General features: G+C 38.0%; 1 protein-coding gene across 1 annotated transcript in view; it reads left to right on the forward strand.

Moving 5' to 3' along the window:
• Positions 1-19,765, forward strand: part of LOC115382020 (contactin-associated protein-like 4) — an 84,781-nt gene that overhangs the window by 46,956 nt on the left and 18,060 nt on the right. The window contains 8 exon segments of the mRNA XM_030083665.1: positions 5,814-5,920; positions 9,391-9,444; positions 9,447-9,509; positions 9,763-9,963; positions 10,808-10,970; positions 12,993-13,120; positions 13,748-13,918; positions 17,190-17,408. Of these exon segments, the coding sequence (XP_029939525.1) occupies positions 5,814-5,920; positions 9,391-9,444; positions 9,447-9,509; positions 9,763-9,963; positions 10,808-10,970; positions 12,993-13,120; positions 13,748-13,918; positions 17,190-17,408 (1,106 nt within the window).

Genomic DNA, 19,765 nt, shown 5'->3' on the forward strand with positions numbered 1-19,765 from the left:
ATAATTGTGAATTTTTTTGACCTGTTGCGCTCATCCTGAGTCCAATACGTACAAATATTACAAGCTACATACATATTAAGAATCGTCACATCTTATTTGTCAGCGGATCACAGCAGCTCCAACAAACATCTTTTAACTCAAAGATTACTCCTTGGAATGAGACAAAATGTGTGTGGCCTTAGGTGTCAATTTAGAAGAAATTGCAAATCTCTTTGCTCAGGAGTTGGCAGCTTTGGTTTTACTAGGATGTTTATACAACATACATTATTTTGATGTGTTTTTGTGCAGTCTGCTGGTAAAGCAGTTTTCATCCATGTGACAGGGAAAAATATTTAATGTTGTTCAATTGAAAAAAAAAAAAAATTAAAAATCTGCAGCACAGGGAGGGGATATGTATAGACCCAAGGTGAGTGACTGCACCCTTCTTTTTCCTCATAGCACACTGAGAGTGAGAATGTTCAGAAAACATGGCTGATATGTTCAGATGTTAAACTGCGGGAGTAAATTAGTCATGAGTGTGTCATAGTGTGTATTTATTGTGTTAATTTTTGTGTGAACTTTTTCATAGAAAACACCAATCACGACAATCGTTGAACAAAAATTGTTTTAAGAGCCATCATAAATGTCCTTACGGAGATGAAAATGTGCAAAGTATCTGTCATATTTAGGGTTTTTTTTATTAAAAGAAAAAGTTTCCAGGAACATATAAATTTATTATAATCCACATTCCTTCTAAAACCAGTTATATAAGCCTCCAACTTTGAACTATCTCTCCGGGGTTGCGAAGCGCTTGTTTATATGTGATATAAAAAAGATCACGTTGAAAGGAGTCTGTCCCTTAGGCAGAGGAGCCAGCCTTTGAAAATGTGAAATGAGATGAGAGCACCAGTAGTCATTTTTTAATCCGAAACCCCTTTTCTTAGCCACCTTATCGCTCAGTGTACACTAACTTTATTTCTGAGTGAGGCTTAAGGACTTACTGAATTGTCACTGGTACTAAAACTTTTTTTAATCGGGTTTTATGAAGAATTGGTGCTTATGAGCTTATGATATATATTAAAAAAAAAACCAAAATATATATATTGTATATATATATATATATATATATATATATATATACTAATATATATCTATAATTATATAATATATATTATATCTATATATGCGTTGTGGTGTGTGTGTGTATGTCTGTATATATATAAATATACATACATACATACATACATGTGTGTGTGTGTTGTATTGTTAGATAAAATTTCTTAAAAGTTTTCTGTCTATGTCTGTCATTCACAGTGTTACCCAAAGTGAAGAATATTCTAATATGGAAAATAATTAAAATATCTTCTAAAACATAAATTTAAGAAAAATACAAATGTCAAATACACACTGAAACGAAATGTGTGTGAATGCCTATCTACATGTGTGTGACTGCAAAGTTATTTTATGTACTTCGGGTTGGGGCGTTTTGTTGTGGTGGTTATAGTTAGATTTAGCAACAGAAAAATTCATCTTTTTTTTTTTTTTTTTTTTTCGATGCTCTGAAATTTTTTAACACACAACTATAGTTAAAGGGGTAACTACACTTTTATTTGCTAAACTCAATTTTAAGATTATTTTGACCATGAACCTGACAGTTCCACCTATCTTTTGCATGATATTGTATTTTGCCATATTTCTAACTTTTTATGTGTAATCATCAAATTTACATATGAGATACAAATGTGCCTCAATTTAAATCCACAACCGAGTTTCCTCTCGGTTTCTAGTTGTGCTTACATACAAGAATATCAAAGGCATTTGGATTTTAGTCAGTTCGGGAATGCATTATACTGCACCAAATGCGGTTGAAGAAATGTGTGTCTGAGTGTGTGTGTGTGTGTGTGTGTGTGTGTGTGTGTGTGTGTGTGTGTGTGTGTGTGTGTGTGTGTGTGTGTGCGCTTACGTGTGTATTAAGGTTTATGTATGCCTGTGGACAAGCACTTTGAAGGATACTGACCACTGATACTTTTAGGACTGAGCTACTTTCCAAGGGTATGGACTTCGTGAATTTACCACCATAACCATCATACTCGACCTCTCTTCTGCCCAGTGTGTGTGTGTGTGTGTGTGCGCGCGTGTGTGTGTGTGTGTGTGTGTGTGTGTGTGTGTGTGTGTGTGTGTGTGTGTGTACAAGAGTGTATATTCCGAAGCAGGATAGATGAAGCTGTCAGAAGGCAGTAATTCTGACCTCTTTGCTTCTGTCAGGTACCTGACAACTTAATAATATACCTTGCCAAAGTGTACAGGTACACACACACACACACACACACACACACACACACACAAAGAGGACCACTCTTCTTGCTGGTCCTGATTGTCCCTGCTTCTATCTGTCAGACTTTATGACATGCCTGTTAGGTTTGACCACAGACTCACAATGCATTTTACCCTCGAGACTTTTCTGTGCTTCCAAACTGAATTGCGATTGTGAGTGTAAATGTGATGTGGTGTGTATCCAGGAGCAGTTGCAGAGCACACTAGAAAGATGAAAAATCCACACCTCAGCCCTCCCTTGCTCATGCTGTTCACTAGACTGGAGTTATTTGAAATCTTTGTAGGACATCCCAGTCTGTCTGTCCAGTGATAGGTTGCAGAACACTGGAGCTGCTGTACTGTGTTGATTCAGCCAGAGGCTGTAATTTAAGTCAGGGAGATTGGATGCAAGCCCTCTGATCCAAGCTACATTATAGGACAGTGTCACACTGTGCTAGAAAGTTTTAGATAAGCCACAAAGTGTCTTCTTTTATTTAATCCAGAGTTTCTCTGATCCAAGCTGTGGTGCTGCTCACATTGCATTGCAAATTGTTTTTGAAAATATGGACAGTGTTTGCAAAACTGTAAACTTTTAGAACAGAAATGATTACTCAAGGTTTAGTGTCGAGGGTTAATGTGCAGTTTGGCATTTGACCCAGACTTGTATTTATAATCTTTCTGTTTTCCTGTTCAAGGCTAGAGGTGTTGGCAACACACTGGGTGTTGAGAGAACTGATAAATGTGTCTACCATGCTGCTTGAAGGAGTTTCTCTCTGTGGCTGCTGATAATTCTACCCAAGATAGGTTAAAAGTACTTTAGTAGTGACAAAATGATATATATGCGTATGCATTTACATTTGCATGGGTCTTCCCTCCTTGTCTCCTTTTTTGGTAAATAACAAGACATCCTTCTCATTTTTTTTAATTCAAAATAATGAAAAATAGTCTTTTCTCATCTTGAAAATCAACATATCAGTTAAAAATGTGTTCTCAATTTATACTGACTTGCATGTGATGATGTTTGTAGTATCAGCTTAGTAGTTCTGTTGCCTCATGTCCTTACTGGTCCTCATACTTCATTTACACTCATTCTTCAAACACCGTACTCCACTGATAATTATTCAAAGTCTCCATCCATTCTGCTCTTCTTCTCCACTCCCACTCCCATCCTCCTCAGTCCTCTGTCTCACCTACTAATCTCCACCCTCCCAGCTGCCTTCCCTCTATCCACGCTTTCCAGTTCTTAAATCCTCAAGACCTTGCCTCTTTCTTTCATCCTTTGAGGGAGTGTGCACTCCTGCAGCTCTCTATCTTTCAGGACCAATGTGAGCATGACCTTGAGAACGAAGATATTTCTCAGAAGTGAGGTATAGAATAGCCAGGGTAGTTTCTTACAAGTCAGGGTAGAATGTAGGACCAGGAATGTTTGTGTATTTACAGCTTTCACCTGAAACAGATTTGACAGGAAATGTTTTGACCACCTGAGAGTTACCACACATCGTTTGACACTGACACAACATATATTTTCTATGTGTCTAACTTGCCTCAGACTACTGTTTCTGTCAATATCAACGTAAGATACTATTCATAATTTTTGTAAATTAAAGATAAAGCACTTTATGGCAATATCTGGGGGCTTCTTTGCGAGTGGGTCATCTTATTAAGAGCACAGGAAACAACTATAAAAGAGCCAGCTCTAATAGTGTGTTCTTGTGGGTCTGCTGTGAGAATATATGTATTGCTTGGGTACACCTTTTTTTATTGCTCCGCAAGTAAGATGTTCTCATTGCTCCTTTGGTTTGAAATTATATTTCACCACTTGGTTGAAGCAGCACTCGTGCAAGTAGCCAGCAGCTGTCAAAATGTAGAAAAAAAATCCATACATTATAATAATTTCTTCAGGGGAACTGATGTATTCCACTGTTTTAAGATTCACAAGCACAAACACGAAACACTATGCTTTGACGGGCCCCAGCTCGCTGCAGCCATCCATCCATTTTCTATACCATTTTATCAAGCCTGATCCCAGTTGACTGTCGTCAGAGGCAAGATACACACTTAACATGTCTCCAGTCCATCACCGGGAAATACTTAGAAGAAATCACACACATTGGCATTGCAACCTTTGTGCAATCACCGATTAGCCTGAGATCTGTTTGAAATAAAAATGGAGTGCACGGAAAGCACCCTCATGCAGTGATCAGCTGTGTTGTTGCCTTATGTGTTGTTGGACAACATTGTTCATTTCTGCTGAGTTTTCAGGGGCTGATTCATAGTCTAGGTCACCTGAATGACTGAGCATCAAAATAAGACGGTGAAACTCTCATGTGCCTTTGGGGAGATACTTGTGTTTACTGAGGGCGGCATGTGTTTTGGTACTTTGTTCAGTTCAGGACAGTGATGAGTGTCATAAAAGCTGAAGTGATTTTTCTGCATTGTTTTTATGTTTCACTACGGTATGAAGAAGGAACAGATGTTTATTAGTGTTTATTGTGTTGCCGAGAACTCTTCATCACAATTTTGATGTCCAAGAGCAGCCCTTTGTTTTCCTTTGTTTGTTTCAATCTTGAAGATTATACATTTAAAAAAATGAGCTGGAAATGTGATTATGTGCATTTTCAAAATACACACATTTCACGAAATGTGCACCCTTGTGTGTAATTAGAGAAGTCCATTCAGTACATGCATATTATCTCTTTTGTGCTGAGTCCACATAATTTATTTGTATTTGCAATCCAGCTAAATGTTCTCAAAATTGCTGTTTGGGAGCCGACTCTTAAGTGTGATAGGCTCTCATCGGCATCGTGCCACCTAAACTACAACAAAATGTATTTTTGTCTCATGCGAAGTGCCATGCACTGCAGCTGAAATGGATGACTTCGCTATGGTGGCTGCAAGTTGTTTGGAGGATATGGAAAGTGGTCAGAAAATCTGAACAATTGTTGAAGGATTTTGATTGTGATAATTATCATGATGATTCGGTGGTTTTAGAAGGCAGGCTTCCCCAAAAAAATGAAAATCTTTACGCAGTAAACTGAGGACAATGCATTATTTGTTTGATAATTAACAAAAGAGGGAAAAAAGAAAAAAGTCAATCTCACATTTGGCTACACCCTCACCAGTCTTTCACACCTCCAACATTTACAGTGTATACATATACTTTTTTCCGACAAAAAAAAAAAAAAAAAAAAAAAAAAAAAAAAGGTCCAGTTTGATTATCTAACTGCATTCTTACAGCAACATTATATTGCCGATCAGATGTATCTTTTTGTAATCTTCCTTATGGGGTTGTTATCAAACAATGTGTAGAATTTAACCTCAGCTAAACATCATTCAGCAAAAAGAAATCACTCTACAGAATAAAATTAAAAAAAAATATTTATTGAAAGAATAAACTATAAATATTTGATAGAAGATTTACTGAATGGATGAGCGGCATCTTCACAACTCATATGTGCGTGCACTTGGGGCCTCTCGTTACCCTCTGTTTGTGACATACTGAGTGTTTGTCTGTCTCACAGGTGTTCCCCCAGTCTGTGTGAACATGGCGGCAGATGCACTCAGTCATGGAGCACCTTCCACTGTAACTGTTCGTCCAGCGGCTACAGAGGAGCCACCTGCCACAGCTGTAAGCACCGGCCACATCCAGGCCTTTACTGAACTCCTATGCATGAAAACACTTATTAATCTTGATATAAAGAGCAAACATAGTCACTTTGCCGGCTGAGAACTGCATCTGACAAATTGTCAAATTAATAGACACCACTACCCGAGTAGTGTGTTTTCCTTAATGGATAGGAAATATTGCAGTATCTGCTAATAGATTAATTTGTCACACGCGAAGTGATTCACAACATCTAATAACAATTGTGCTGTCTATGATTGCATTAGTATTGAACATCTTTTAAATGAAAGTGTACATTGGTTCACCCTTTAGCAGAAGTAGCTGCTGTAATTGTGTTGAAATGCATTTCCTCAGCTGCCCCCACCATGTTTAAAAGGAGAGATTTTTCTTCGTTATACCTGTTCTTCTGCTTGTTTTCACAGACACAATTGACTATGTCATATATCTTTGCCCATTTTGTGTGAACAAAACAACAAAACTCTAGAATATGTTTCTTAACCTCAGTATAGCAGAATGCTGCTAATCACACATGCAACACACTCATGTAAGTTCCCCTGTCTTAGTACTTCATGAACACCCACAAAAAGATCTAAAACAGAAAACACTCAGTTGAAGTTGAAACTTTCACTGTAAAGAGATTAATGACATGTCTTAAAGGTTTTACAGGTTTTACACTCATTTTAGACTTGTATCAACGTGTTATTTGGTTCATATATCGAGTGATATTATTTATCCCGTTCAGCTGCATTTTGGTGACTTCATGGAGCTTCAGTTTCACTGTTGTGTTTCACAAGTGTGTTTATATCTTTCTCGCTAAAATTAGCTGTTTGCTGTTCTTAAAAACAATCAAAGTGATTACTTTGAGTGTTACATAATTACTGTTAGGCAGCTACATTAACTGAAAGTATAACAACAACACCAACAACAAAAACCTAAGTACTTGTCATGTTTATGTATATCACTGTGTGTTATTGCATCAGCAGGTTAAATTAGATATTGAGTGGCAGTGTTTATGCAATTAATTTACATTTTCATTTAAAAATGTTCAGTCAGTAGCTTTCAATCAGCTACATTCTTTTTTTTATGTTTACGTCCAATAAAATTATTATTACCTAAAGAATTCCTAAAAAAGTACAAATTTGACACAAAATCTTTACTCCATGACAGAATAAACATCAATATGTAGCATTTTCATCTCAAATGTAGCTGCATTGTATGGCCAGCACTGTATTTTCTTGAAGGAATTAAGGTTAATATTCCAGACCTGTTTTCACTGAACTTGCTTTAATAACACAGAGGCCATGTGTCCCCCAACTGTTAATTTCCCTGTCTTTTTTTCTTCTGCCATTGTTTCAAAACTTTAATTAGCTGTGTTCAATCGGGAATAGACCAACCAGATTGGTAGTACTTCATTATGCTGAGTAAATTAGACTTCCATTAAATCAGAAAGTCTTAAAAGACCTTATTGTTTGCTTGGTGGAATCTGCAGATGGTCCAACATGTCTGGCCTTCCTTCTTATTTGCAGCTTTCAAATATTTGAATACATTAATGTCATATGTATGTGTAAATATGCAGTCCATACCGTGACACGATAGACTACGTTATATAAAGAAGCCTCACTACACAGTTTGCGACAAAAATCACGCTAAACTCAAATATGTATCACTCTAAGCTTCATTTTTATGAAGGGACATCAGTTCATGAACCATACAGGAATTGTTCTAAAAATCCTGTAGCGTCGAGCGGCAATTGAGGGAAAAGACGAGGCGGACAACTGCTCACACTTAACCAGGGCTTTCACTTCAAAAGCGCTCCGGGAACACACACACAAATGGTGGCTCGCACGTCCCCTAGCAAACCCCCTGGCTCACGGTCTGACACATAAAGATAAATGACAACACAAAATGATCTTAGAACACAGGAACACTATTGCAGACCGTAACTAATAATAAAAGGAACATCACAAAACACAAACAAAACCCCCGAAACGGCCCCCAAACAGCCCTAACAGTTCCCCCATAATGCCTTGCTGCCCCCTGGGACACAGCAGCAACCACAGCGACCACCACGGTCGCTGCGATACGTATCAGCAGATATTTTTAAGATAAATTAATTGTAGGACCCTAAAACAGTCTGGTTAAAATAATGGATAAAAATGGGAAGTAACTGGTTTATTTTAGCATGCTTCAGTTAAACCGAGGTGCCCAGTCCTGTTTCTGAAGACCCCTGTCCAGCACGTTTTAACTTTCTCCTTGTGTTAACACACATGAATGCATTGACAGGCTCATTACTGAGCTTTGTTCGGTGTTTGGTGACGACGGAATGATTAGATTCAGCTGTGTTGAAGCAGGGAAGAGCTGAAACGTGCAGGACAGGAGCTCTCCAGGAATAGACTTGTGCACCCCTGGCCTAAACTATATTCAGCACATGATTTATTAAGCAAACAAAGCTGACAATTCAAGATTAAACATATGCATTCTCCTCACTGCTTCAGACTTAAACAGTCTTTTAGTACAGAATGATCTGCAATACTTGTGGTGTTTTTTGCTTTATTTTTTGGGGTGGGGGGGTGGGGGATTACACATTACCTGCAAGCCTGGGGAGACGTGCAGATTAGTTTTCGCCAAATTTGACAGGCTGCGTCTTAACAGAAATAGTGTGGTTGGTAATACATAATGCAGAAATGAAGTGTCACTTTATCCACTGAGGGAAAGCTGAGGAAAGAACAAAGGGATGGCATCCTGCTGCAGATGAAAGCTGCAATTTTCTCCTACTTCTCACTTCAAAGAGCATGCTCTCAGTATATACACAGTGAGCATATTCCTGCTTATTTCTATTTGTACCCAGAAGAAAAAAACAACAACAACATGACGTGCTTCCAGAAAGACTATGCAAACTCAAAAACATCAATAGTTATTATTTTGTTCCAATAAACTAAAGATTGTGTTGTACAGGTGAAACACTTTAATTACAGCAAAATACTGCATTATTTTCTGTGAATTTCTTATCTATTTTCTGTGTGGTATCGGAAGAAATTACAGAGAAGGAAGTGTAGAAGGTTGAAACTAAAAATCAAGAAATCATGCAAAGAAGAAAGGGAACGATAAAGAGGGGATCAGGATAAGAGTAGGACGGCGTTTGAATGCACATCAGAAAAAAAAGAGAGTGAATCCTCAGGCAGACTGTTCTTTCCACATAAATGGATTTCAACTTAGAGACTGCCTGAAGTATTTTAGGTGCGTCAAATTAGAAATTAAAAAGATGGTGGCTGCGATTATTCTGTGAAGCTTTGTCGGAATATATCTGTGCCCCGGTGGTCTGATCAGCTCGGTCGAGACATGTTCACACACTCACATACACACATACTGTGCACCTTTTCGTTGTTTTCATTTTATGTGGGTCAAAGTGTCCTTGAACTGTATCAAGATAAAAGTTGAGAAGACTTTTATGCTTTTTCACGCCTTTTTTCCAGCAATGTATGAGAAGTCATGTGAGGCCTACAAACACAAAGGCAACACATCAGGACACTTTACATAGACGTGGATGGCAGCGGACCGATCAGACCTCAACTGATTTACTGTAACATGACAGGTGAGGCACACACTGACACTCGGTTTATTATGTTATAACTAATTAGTCAGACAAAGATCAGCCTTAACATTATGAGCTCTTAAAGGTGAAGCGAACAGCTCATTATTTGTTGTCATGGCACTTGTTAGTATATGTGTAAACACTTTCTCCTCAAGGTTTTTGAGTTGAAAGCAGAGAAATGGACAATCACCTCTGGCCAGTATTCTGAACGCTCATTTGATGCCCCGCCCCTTATGCATTTCTCTGGCTGCAGAGGGCAGCACATGGATGGTGATCCAGCACAATAACACTGAATTTACCACCGTTCAGTCTTCACCGGAGATAAACCAACACGTCGCTCACTTTGACTACTCCTCCGAAGAGCCGCTGCTGGCAGCCATCATCCGTCAGTCGGAGCACTGTGAGCAGGAGCTTTCCTACCACTGCAGGAAGTCCCGCCTCTTCAACACACATGGTACAAAACAAAAAAAAACTCTTCTGATCTGAGTTTCAGTTTGAATGAAACATTAGAGTTGAATTGTAAGTACAAAAGGTTTTTGTGTGTGTGTGTGTGTGTGTGTGTGTGTGTGTGTGTGTGTGTGAGAGAGAGAGAGAGAGAGAGAGAGAGAGAGAGAAAGCCTTTTTGTAATTCATATGATTTCCAGGGAGCAATAATATGAAAAACTGAATATATTAAGGTAAATAAAATATAAGTCATAATTCAACTGCCTGCACTGTTTCAAAAGTTACGTTTTGGGGCAAACCATTGCTTTTGATTCTGTATGCTGCATTTTTCTTTGCTTATTTTAGATAACTTTGATAAATCTGACCGAAATCAAATAAAAGCAGTAGTTAAAAAAAAAAAAACCACACAATTTACAAAAAGCTGTAAATCTTAACACCCACTTAACTTGACCTAGATGAGAAAGTTGACCATCTTGTGAACCAGGAAACTGTCTATTTATTTGAGTACTTGTGAGTGAAGTCCAATGAGCGTAGTGCCGTTTTAACCCCCGTGTGGATTATTCAGGCAAACACTACTGATACGTCACTCAACAAATGCAGCTGCAGTGCTGCATTTGTTGAGTGGTTGTTGTGAGGCAGAGAGGCATAAAGAGAAAAGGAGGAGAAATTAGAAGAGGTTTGATGCCCCATCAATACAAAATAAAGATAACAAATTTCTGTTAGTGGATGTATAATCCACTTTGTCGTACCTGTTTTTTAAAAATCAGTTTTGAAAACTGCATTTGTTTTAGAGGAGACCACATCCCAATCAGCAGGAAATGACTGACCGTGTTCTTGTTTCTGCATGTTTTCAGAGGGTACTCCATTCAGCTGGTGGGTTGGAGGTCTGGGTGAAGGTCAGATTCAGACATATTGGGGTGGAGCGCTGCCGGACAGTCGACAGTGTTCCTGCGGTCTGCAGGACAACTGTCTGGATTCAAGTCACTACTGCAACTGTGACGCCGACTTCGATCAGTGGTACTGTTTTTCTGCTGCGCTATTTGATTGATAAAGTTCTGAAGGTATTAAAAGATCAAGTGGAAAAGAAATTAAATTTGTTGTTATTCAAACACTTTTTGAATGTGTAATTAAAGGCCAGGGGCTGTTGATTTTTTTATGCTCAGCAGTATGCCAGTTCCATATATTTTATAAAAATGTAGGTTATGCAAGAAGAAGAAGGAGGAATAAACTATATTGTGTACCAGTATTGAACTTCTCTGTTAAGTTGATGACTGCTTGGTTGACATGAACAGGCTGATTATAAGTCAAATCATGTCAAATTATGAGTAAATGTGAAGTTTTAAAATGTATCTAGAACTGATTTTCACTGGTGTCTGTACAGTGAGGATGGTTTGCATTCATAATGAAACACCACATGAGTTATTCGCCACCTTCCTACATGACAAAGATGGATCTTGAGACAAAGAAACGCTTTCTTTACTGCCTCTACAATTTGTCTGTTGACATTTATGTTGTATTGCACCGAGAATCTGCCTCATGACACTTAATAAGGTCATTATTGTCACAAAGGTCATTGTGTGTGATGTATGCACTCCCCAATGAACATCAATTTTGATTCAAGACAATCTGCTAAATGAATAGAATGATTGTTGGAGGCTATCAATACGACTTTACGGAATCCAAGAAAGGATTGTTGGTTTCCTCTTTCACTTTGGTCTGAACATAAATATTGCAAGGTTGCCACATTTAAAATAAAGAAGAGGAACAGTGATTATCATCAGTGAATAGGTTCTCATTTCAGTCTGTCATAAAGTCTAAAGCTGGTGTTTTTCTCTCTTTTGTTGTGGAAGAGAGAAAAATGGACTCTTTGTGTGATGGGTTCTGTAAGACATCTGTTGCTTCTGTCATTGATTTGATGTCTGAGTTGTTCACCACACTCAGTCATGCTAGACTAGAAGAAGCAACATTTAGGACAAGTCCCAAGATGGTGAAAACACACTTTTTAATGTTTTGTCCCAGTAGCTTTAATCCATCCAGGAAGGAAATCTGTATTTAGGACGCATTTCCAATTCTGTGACCATTCCCACCATTAGACCTACTTTCCTACATAACTAATGATGCCGTTGACCTCGGAGCCACAATTAATTTGTTCTTATATATAAATCTGTATGAGCATCCCTCTTGTGCATAGAGTGTCTCCTACAGTCAGTATGTGCTCAGGGTCGGTTTCTGCCTGCAGGTGAAGTCTCCATTTGGTTTCATCACCACATTTAGAGGCAACAGGAAAATACCTCTGGACTCAGAAACAAGACTGCAGACCTGAATATCACAGATCAATCAGTCACAAGATACATTGTGCACATCTGTAGGTTGTCAAATTCAGAATTGATTTGAAAAAAGTAACAGTAAAAGTAAAAAGTAAAAAGATGACTGATTTTGATTTTCAGATTTGTTTGGGGAATAAACAATTTGTTGAGTTATGAAAAAAAAAGAAGAATGGAAATCAAACAGTATCCTGGATGAACTTATCTTTTGCCAGTGTTATGACTAATAACAGCCTAATATTCCATTCAGAAGCAACAGTAACTGTTGAAATCGATGATATTGTTGGCAGAAATAAAACAGTGTTTAGAAAATAACAGCTTGCGTGTGAATATGATTAAAATCACACTGATTTTGACAAAGACATTTGCATTGTTGTTTAAAAATTACCCTGGCCACTAACAAATTAAACACTTTCAACACATTTTGAGGCCCACTTTGTAATATAATTCATTGCTTAGATGTGAATGCATCCATTTCCCTATATTTAAAATGGGAATAGATATTCGTGCCAAAGAGGTATTTGAGACATTTTGGGTTTTTTTGTTATAACTAAGTGCATCATAAATCAATTATTGAAAATATGTTATTCTTTATGTTTTTATCCCCATTTTCACCATTCCATTGCAAAAACCCATTGTTTCATGTTACCGCTCTTTCCCTCTCCCTGTGTTTTCCAACTCTGCCGCTGCCCTTCTCTTCCACCTTGCTCTCCAGGACTGATGACTCCGGCCTGCTCACCCTGAAGGAGACCCTCCCAGTCAGATCTCTGGTGCTGGGTGATCTCCAGCGACCTGGCTCACAGGCAGCCTACAGGGTGGGGCCACTCCGCTGCCATGGAGACAGTAGGTGTTTTTCACCTGAGTTTTGTTCAACAGTGGTGTGAACTCACGTTAACTTCAGTTGTTTCTGCATATGTATTTGATCTACAACTTATCATGGTTGTTTTAAGGGGACTTTATTGAAGCAACAGGTTGTATCCAGTTGAGCAGTGACCTGAATTATAGGGATCTCTGTGCAGCCTTCTGTCTGCCATTCATCTTACTAATGGGAAATTTAGGTTTGGCTAAATTACACATACTCATTGGCCGGCCACTTGCTAAAATATTATCTCTGGTATCATTTTTAATAACAGCTGCTAATGCAAATATACATACCTCGTTTTAATTGCTTTTAACTCCAGCATTCAGTTTAAGAAGTTTGGAAATGCCTTGTAAGATAAATCCGCATTAATGAGATGGCATAACTGAAGCTATACCTTTGTTCCTACCTAATTAGTTGAACAGTTGGTTCATTTGTTTACTACACAGTTTTCATTACACAGCCAATCTTAATGAGGTTTCTTTTAATAGGCTTTGTTCCAGAGTGACATAGTGCATTCCTGAATAAGAGTTTTGTACCCTTTCATGACAAGAAAAAAAAATAGAGAAGTGATGATATTAAAGCAGCTTGATGAGTTCTTTGTCTTGCAGAAAACTTCTGGAATGCTGCATTTTTTGACAAAGAAACATCGTACCTCCACTTCCCCACTTTTCATGGAGAGCTGAACGCAGACATCTCCTTCCTGTTTAAAACAACATCCTCCTCTGGGGTTTTCTTGGAAAATCTGGGAATCAAGGACTTCATCCGGATCGAGCTCAGCTGTAAGTGAGAAATGAGCAATGTTTTGTGTCATGGTTATAAATAACATTTCTAGTGTCGTGTGTGTGTGTGTGTGTGGTGTGTGTGTGTGTGTGTGTGTGTGTGTGTGTGTGTGTGTGTGTGTGTGTGTGTGTGTGTGTAATAGCTGCGACTGATTGAGTTTTGCTTGTGGCTTCCTGATATTCGTGCACATGGATCTCAGTTGCACTTCTGGAATATGCCGCCCTACTTGGCAAAGGCTGATATTCTTGAGTAAGAATCCAATTAAAGGATATTTCCATCAGAAAAACTTTCCCTCGGGCCGAGAACATTTTGACAATGTGATTAGTAAAGCCTGTGTCTCCAAACTAGGGATTAAATTTAGGTCTGCGATTGTACTTTACAGTTATTCAGGAGCATTTTGTGATAATTTACCAGCACTGACTGATCAAACACATCAAAAACTTCTTCTAACACCTAGCATAGCCTCATTCACCAAAACAGTTATTTAAGTGTTATGATGAGATGGACATTTTCTCTTTTCATTAAATATAGACACAAAAATTTGATCACAGGCAGATGTAAAGATAATAAATGATATGTTCACATCGATAGATAAGAAAGAGGTGCCAATATTTGGACAGATTTAAAGAAAGAGCAAAAGGAACTAAGTGATATTTTTATCTCTCTCTCTCTCTCTTCTCTCTCTCTCTCTCTCTCTCTCTTTCTTTTTAAAGATGCTCTGGTTGTGTCATGACAATTGTTTTCCAAAGAAAAGTAACAAATTGTGTGCAGACGCTGGTGATGAGGACTTCATTCCCTTTGTAACATGTGACCTCTGTATCAGAAGCATTTATTTGCAACCTTAACTGAGCATTGCAAACACACACACACACACAAACATTAGGACAAATGTTACTCCTCCTCCTCCTCCTCCCGCTCCTCCTCAGGGAAACCCCATCACTATTATGCCAGAAAATACCTCTTATCTCACTGCAGCACTGTTGCTGCTGCTTTATGACAGCTAAGACTGCAATGACTCAGGATCACTATACGTTCTGCTAACATGACTACAGCCCACCAGGAGCAGTGCCAAAATCCAGCTATAAATGTGTCATTAATCAGTTGTGTTCTTTATTAATTTAATCATCATAGTAACACAACTTCTTTTCTTCTAATTCTTCATACTTTGTGAGGAATACTGTTTTGTTCTGACTCGTGTCAACAGACTGCTGCTACCTCCTCTTAATGTAGAGCCTCGGCACGCTTTCAGTGCTGTGATGGATGAATGGTTACCATGTGGCCTTCAGCTCACCTCCGTGATTATAGGTTAAATGTGTAGCCTATTAGTGTTGCATAAATGCTGTGAAGATTAATGACTGTTATTATTATAAGTGAGTACTTTTAGTGCCTGTGGTAACAAGAAAGGGCACCAATCTGGTTTTAATGTCAATCTGATGCCATACAGTTCTTCATCAACTGTTACCGTATTGGGCTTTGCTGAATGACAGACAGACAAACAGACAGACAGACAGACAGACATCATGCCTCCTCTCAAACCTCATCACTCTCTCATATTCCATAAAACAAACCGGTAGGAGGTAAGATGTGTTGCGGTGTCAGTACAGTCTGCTATGCTATCACTCTGCGTCAAAGCAACAAACCAAGCAGATCCCATCCTGCCAGACGGAAACTGTTAGTCTTCTTATGGTCTGAATGCTTGCGACCATAGTTTCAGCAGTCTAAGGAATTAATGTACTTAAATTACACAACACATAAACATATCTAGTAATTAGCACTGAGGGGAGATCTGTCATGAGTGCTCATATTCTTTCCAACATGTCAAGGATATTTACTTTATAAACACTGATTCCACTACTGTTTGAGTAAAAAAAACAAAAAGTCCAGGCTCTGGAATGTATTTTAAATATAAATGTAAAAAAGCAGATTTAGAAATTTTGACCTGAAATTTTGACCCTGACCCCCCGGTCCTCTGTCTGTGATTAATTCTGCCTCTTCTCTCTGTTTTAACTAGTTGTATATGATTTTTTTTTTTTTTTTTCATCTTAGCATGTCTGTTTTCTGTTATGCCAATACTAATATATGGTGGAACATATAGAAGACAAGCATAAAAGAAGAAATTCTCTCAGAAGCCTTTACATCTTGAGATGTTCATGCATACTGTTTGATTGTATTTGTAAGTAATCTGCACATAATGATAAAATCGATGTTACAAAATGGAAAAATATCAGACATACCAGAGAAATTAGAAGCCACTGAAGGCATACAGAAGATTCTATTGCTAGAAATATCAATGAATGAAACAATAAAGCCTGTGAGGAAAATAATACATGATTTCTTGAAGCTTTCTGTCTATTTCCAAACCTTCATGACTAAAAGAATCAGATTTAAAAAATAATAAAAATGAAGTCTTTTTTAAAATTATTGAGTAAATGCATGGTAGACTGATGCTGGGATAATATGAAATATTTCTCTTGCCAAATATATGCAGCATTCGCATTACAGTTAAGATAAATAAAGACAAAAGAGCCTCCAACAACAGTTTGAGTAGCTGACACTGTATTAAAAGCATCGTGTAATGACCTGGTGAGAAAAAATGTGTCACTTTATGTAAAAAGTACATTTGAGTAGTCTGTCCAAAGTAGCTCATTATGAAATAATGAAGATAATTTCATAAATTATGTAGATTGGATCAGTTTTGGGGATTGTTTTGCTATTACCTATGAATCTATAAAAACCTTATTTTAAATTGAAACTTTTTGCCATTTTATAACTAGAATCACTATAGTATGAAAGAAAAAATGAAATTTCTTTTAACATTTCATAGAAAATGATGATCTTAGTGTACTCATACTATATTTTTCCATTGTCTCTCTATCTAAGTTTTCTAACTGGAATTTTTTTTAACATTTCTTTTGTATTGGTTGGAAATCTTATGCTTTTTTTTATTATTCCTGTTTTCTCTTTGCCGACAGGATTTGACATGAACATTTCTCATAGCCATACCTCATAAGACCGTTTATACTTTCCAGTAGATCCACAAACTCCCGGAAAGCAGAGAAATAAAGCTTTACATCTATATATTTGTCATAGCATTGATTCCCAGAACTGCAATATAGCATTCAATCACAGACTTGAAACACACCTCACAGTAAATCCTGCCAGCCTTAATACAGCTGTGGTCATAAGAGATGCCGTATGGTCATGAAGTGTACTCAAATCCGTGCCTTCCTGTTTGTATTTTCTATTATTATGTCTACTTTTTCAACTCAGCTTCCTCAGAAGTTGTGTTCTCCTTCGATGTGGGGAACGGCCCACTGGAGGTACGAGTTCAGACCAGCGTCCCTCTGAACGACGACCGGTGGCACAGTGTGCGAGCTGAGCGAAATGTGAAAGAAGCACTGCTCCGCGTTGATGATTTCCCCACTGCCACCCAGGAGGCTCCTGTTGATGGACTCGTTCATCTGCAGCTCAACAGCCAGCTATTCATAGGTGAGGACCAAAAGGTCATATCTTATTTTACTTATCTTATTTTATCTTCAAAATCTTTGACACCATTTATAGGGGAGGACTTTCTAAAGACTTTTGTGTTACGTTGGGTTAAAATGGGGTTAGTTTAAGGTTACTTGGATTGGGCACTTTGTCAACAGACCTATTATGCTAAGTATTGCCCTTATTAGCTGCTGAGTGGTCGTTATTATTGTTGCTATGGCTCAGCTGATCTAATCGCACGCTTACAAGTAAGCATGCTAATGTATCGACAAGCAGACACTCATTTTCAGAGATGTACGCAGATTAAAATGAGATTCCAGCTGAAAATTAAAAACTCCTTAGAATGATTTTTGCGCATTTTACCGTGCACTTCTTGAGTAGCAATGCGCAACTCCACACTCTGTGTCTGATAACAGCAAAACCTGTCCTCAGCGTCTTTTATAACCCTGAAGTGCTCCAAAAGTGGCAAGAGGTGTTAGCACGGGCTGCTGATTGGGCTGTATTGAGAGAAATGTCTGCTGTTCTGTTTAAAGTAAATGCAGAGTCTTGGGTTTTTCTACAATGAACAGTAATTACCTTTGATAGATAACAATAGATAACAGTGAAGTGGAGGGCGCTGATAGGGCGAAGTGTGTGTGTGTGTGTGTGTGTGTGTGTGTGTGTGTGTGTGTGTGTGTGTGTGTGTGTGTGTGTGTGTGTGTGTGTGTGTGCGCGCGTGCGCGCACACGTGCATGCGTGCACACGCGTGCTTGTGTGTGCTGGTGTGTGTTGCTGTAACTTAACAAGAGGCTTTCTGACATTTGACCTTTGAACAGTTTCACACCTTTGGCATTTTGACTTCCGGATAATCACCTTCTGTGTTAGAGGTACCACTGAAATGACATGAAATAACTATTCAAACTCACAGGATGGCTCAACTTTTTCCAGATGGTGTTTAACTCCAATTACGATAAGTACTTGAAGCCTACTTCAATATTTTATGGGATGACACTTCGGACTATTTAAGCGGAAAGATAAGAAAATATTTCCTAGTGAACAAAAGACCCCAAAGCCCCAGCTCCTATGCTGTTTTTTCTGTCTGTAGTTGTACAACTTCATAACCTTGTCTGTGCTTCCTGCCCTAAAACCGTTTATTTCTTTCGAAACATGTAGCCATTTGTTTAGAACATATATTTAAAAAAGTATAATGACTTTTCTAAAGCAAGCATTCACTGAAGATTATGGCAAAAAAGACAAAAACATGAAGAATGGACAACAGTTATGAGACTTTTCTACTGATGAAAACACATTTGGAGTTAATTTTTAATTAAAAATAAACCACAACACCTATGTTTGTAACATAAGGTATGGGACACATTAAATACCATTAAGGTATAAGAAGTGAAAATGAAGCTGGCAGTTCAGGATAAAATTGCCACAGATTTTTGGGTGTCAGTGAACAGTAAATTTACAAGCCCATGATGAGTTGTAAGAGACAGAAAAAGGTGTAGTATTAGATTCTTCGACTTGATCCTATGACAGATTCAAGCTTCTAACTTTCTCTGAACAGCTTTGTAGAAGAGATTGTGAATAGGACCATTGTGATTATTATCTACCAGCAATTTGATCATATGTTCAAATACAAATACGATTATGGGATTACAAAGGATGCTGCTTTTTAATCAAGGGTTTGAGTTTGACAAAGGCTTGATTTGCAGCAGAACACCACTGCTTGCTCTCTGTGAAATCATAACTCACCATACTGCATAAGAATATCTATACCTTTGTGAATTGTGAATCCATCACAATACAAGTGTAGGAAAGTGTGAAGATAGGAATCATCTCGTTCTCCTTGTCATGGATAGAAAAAGGTTGCATCTGTCTTTATTACCGGTATAGTCCTACTGAAACGTTTGATCCTGGCAGCTGGATGACTTTCATGGGCATTTTACATTGAAATAGGACAAAAGTCAAAATCAAGCTCTCAGAGGACAATGTCATGACAGCAATTAGGAAATGATTCACTTTTCTCTCGCAAAGGTTCAACTGGAAAAAGGAAAATCAAAAGATAGAGACTTCATTTGTTCAAAAGTGTATTCTGGAATTTGAATTTATTTATTGATCAGCTCTGAAAACTGGTGCTGCTTCCCTTTTTCATTAATCTGAGGTTAACCTCTTCTGAAAATGCATTAGAGTGTTAAACGGTACTTATGATTTCTGTTTTTCTCTTTGCTGAGTTTTCTACTAAAGAGACAATATTTTATTTAGCTAAAGCAGAGAAGCAGCATCTTCTGATTTGAAAATGTTGGTACAGGAGATGTTACAGTCACTGACAAGGTTCATGTCTGCAGGCCATGTTTACTGTAATAAAAATGGCT

Source organism: Salarias fasciatus, chromosome 23, assembly GCF_902148845.1.
Source record: "Salarias fasciatus chromosome 23, fSalaFa1.1, whole genome shotgun sequence".
Classification (NCBI taxonomy): domain Eukaryota; kingdom Metazoa; phylum Chordata; class Actinopteri; order Blenniiformes; family Blenniidae; genus Salarias; species Salarias fasciatus.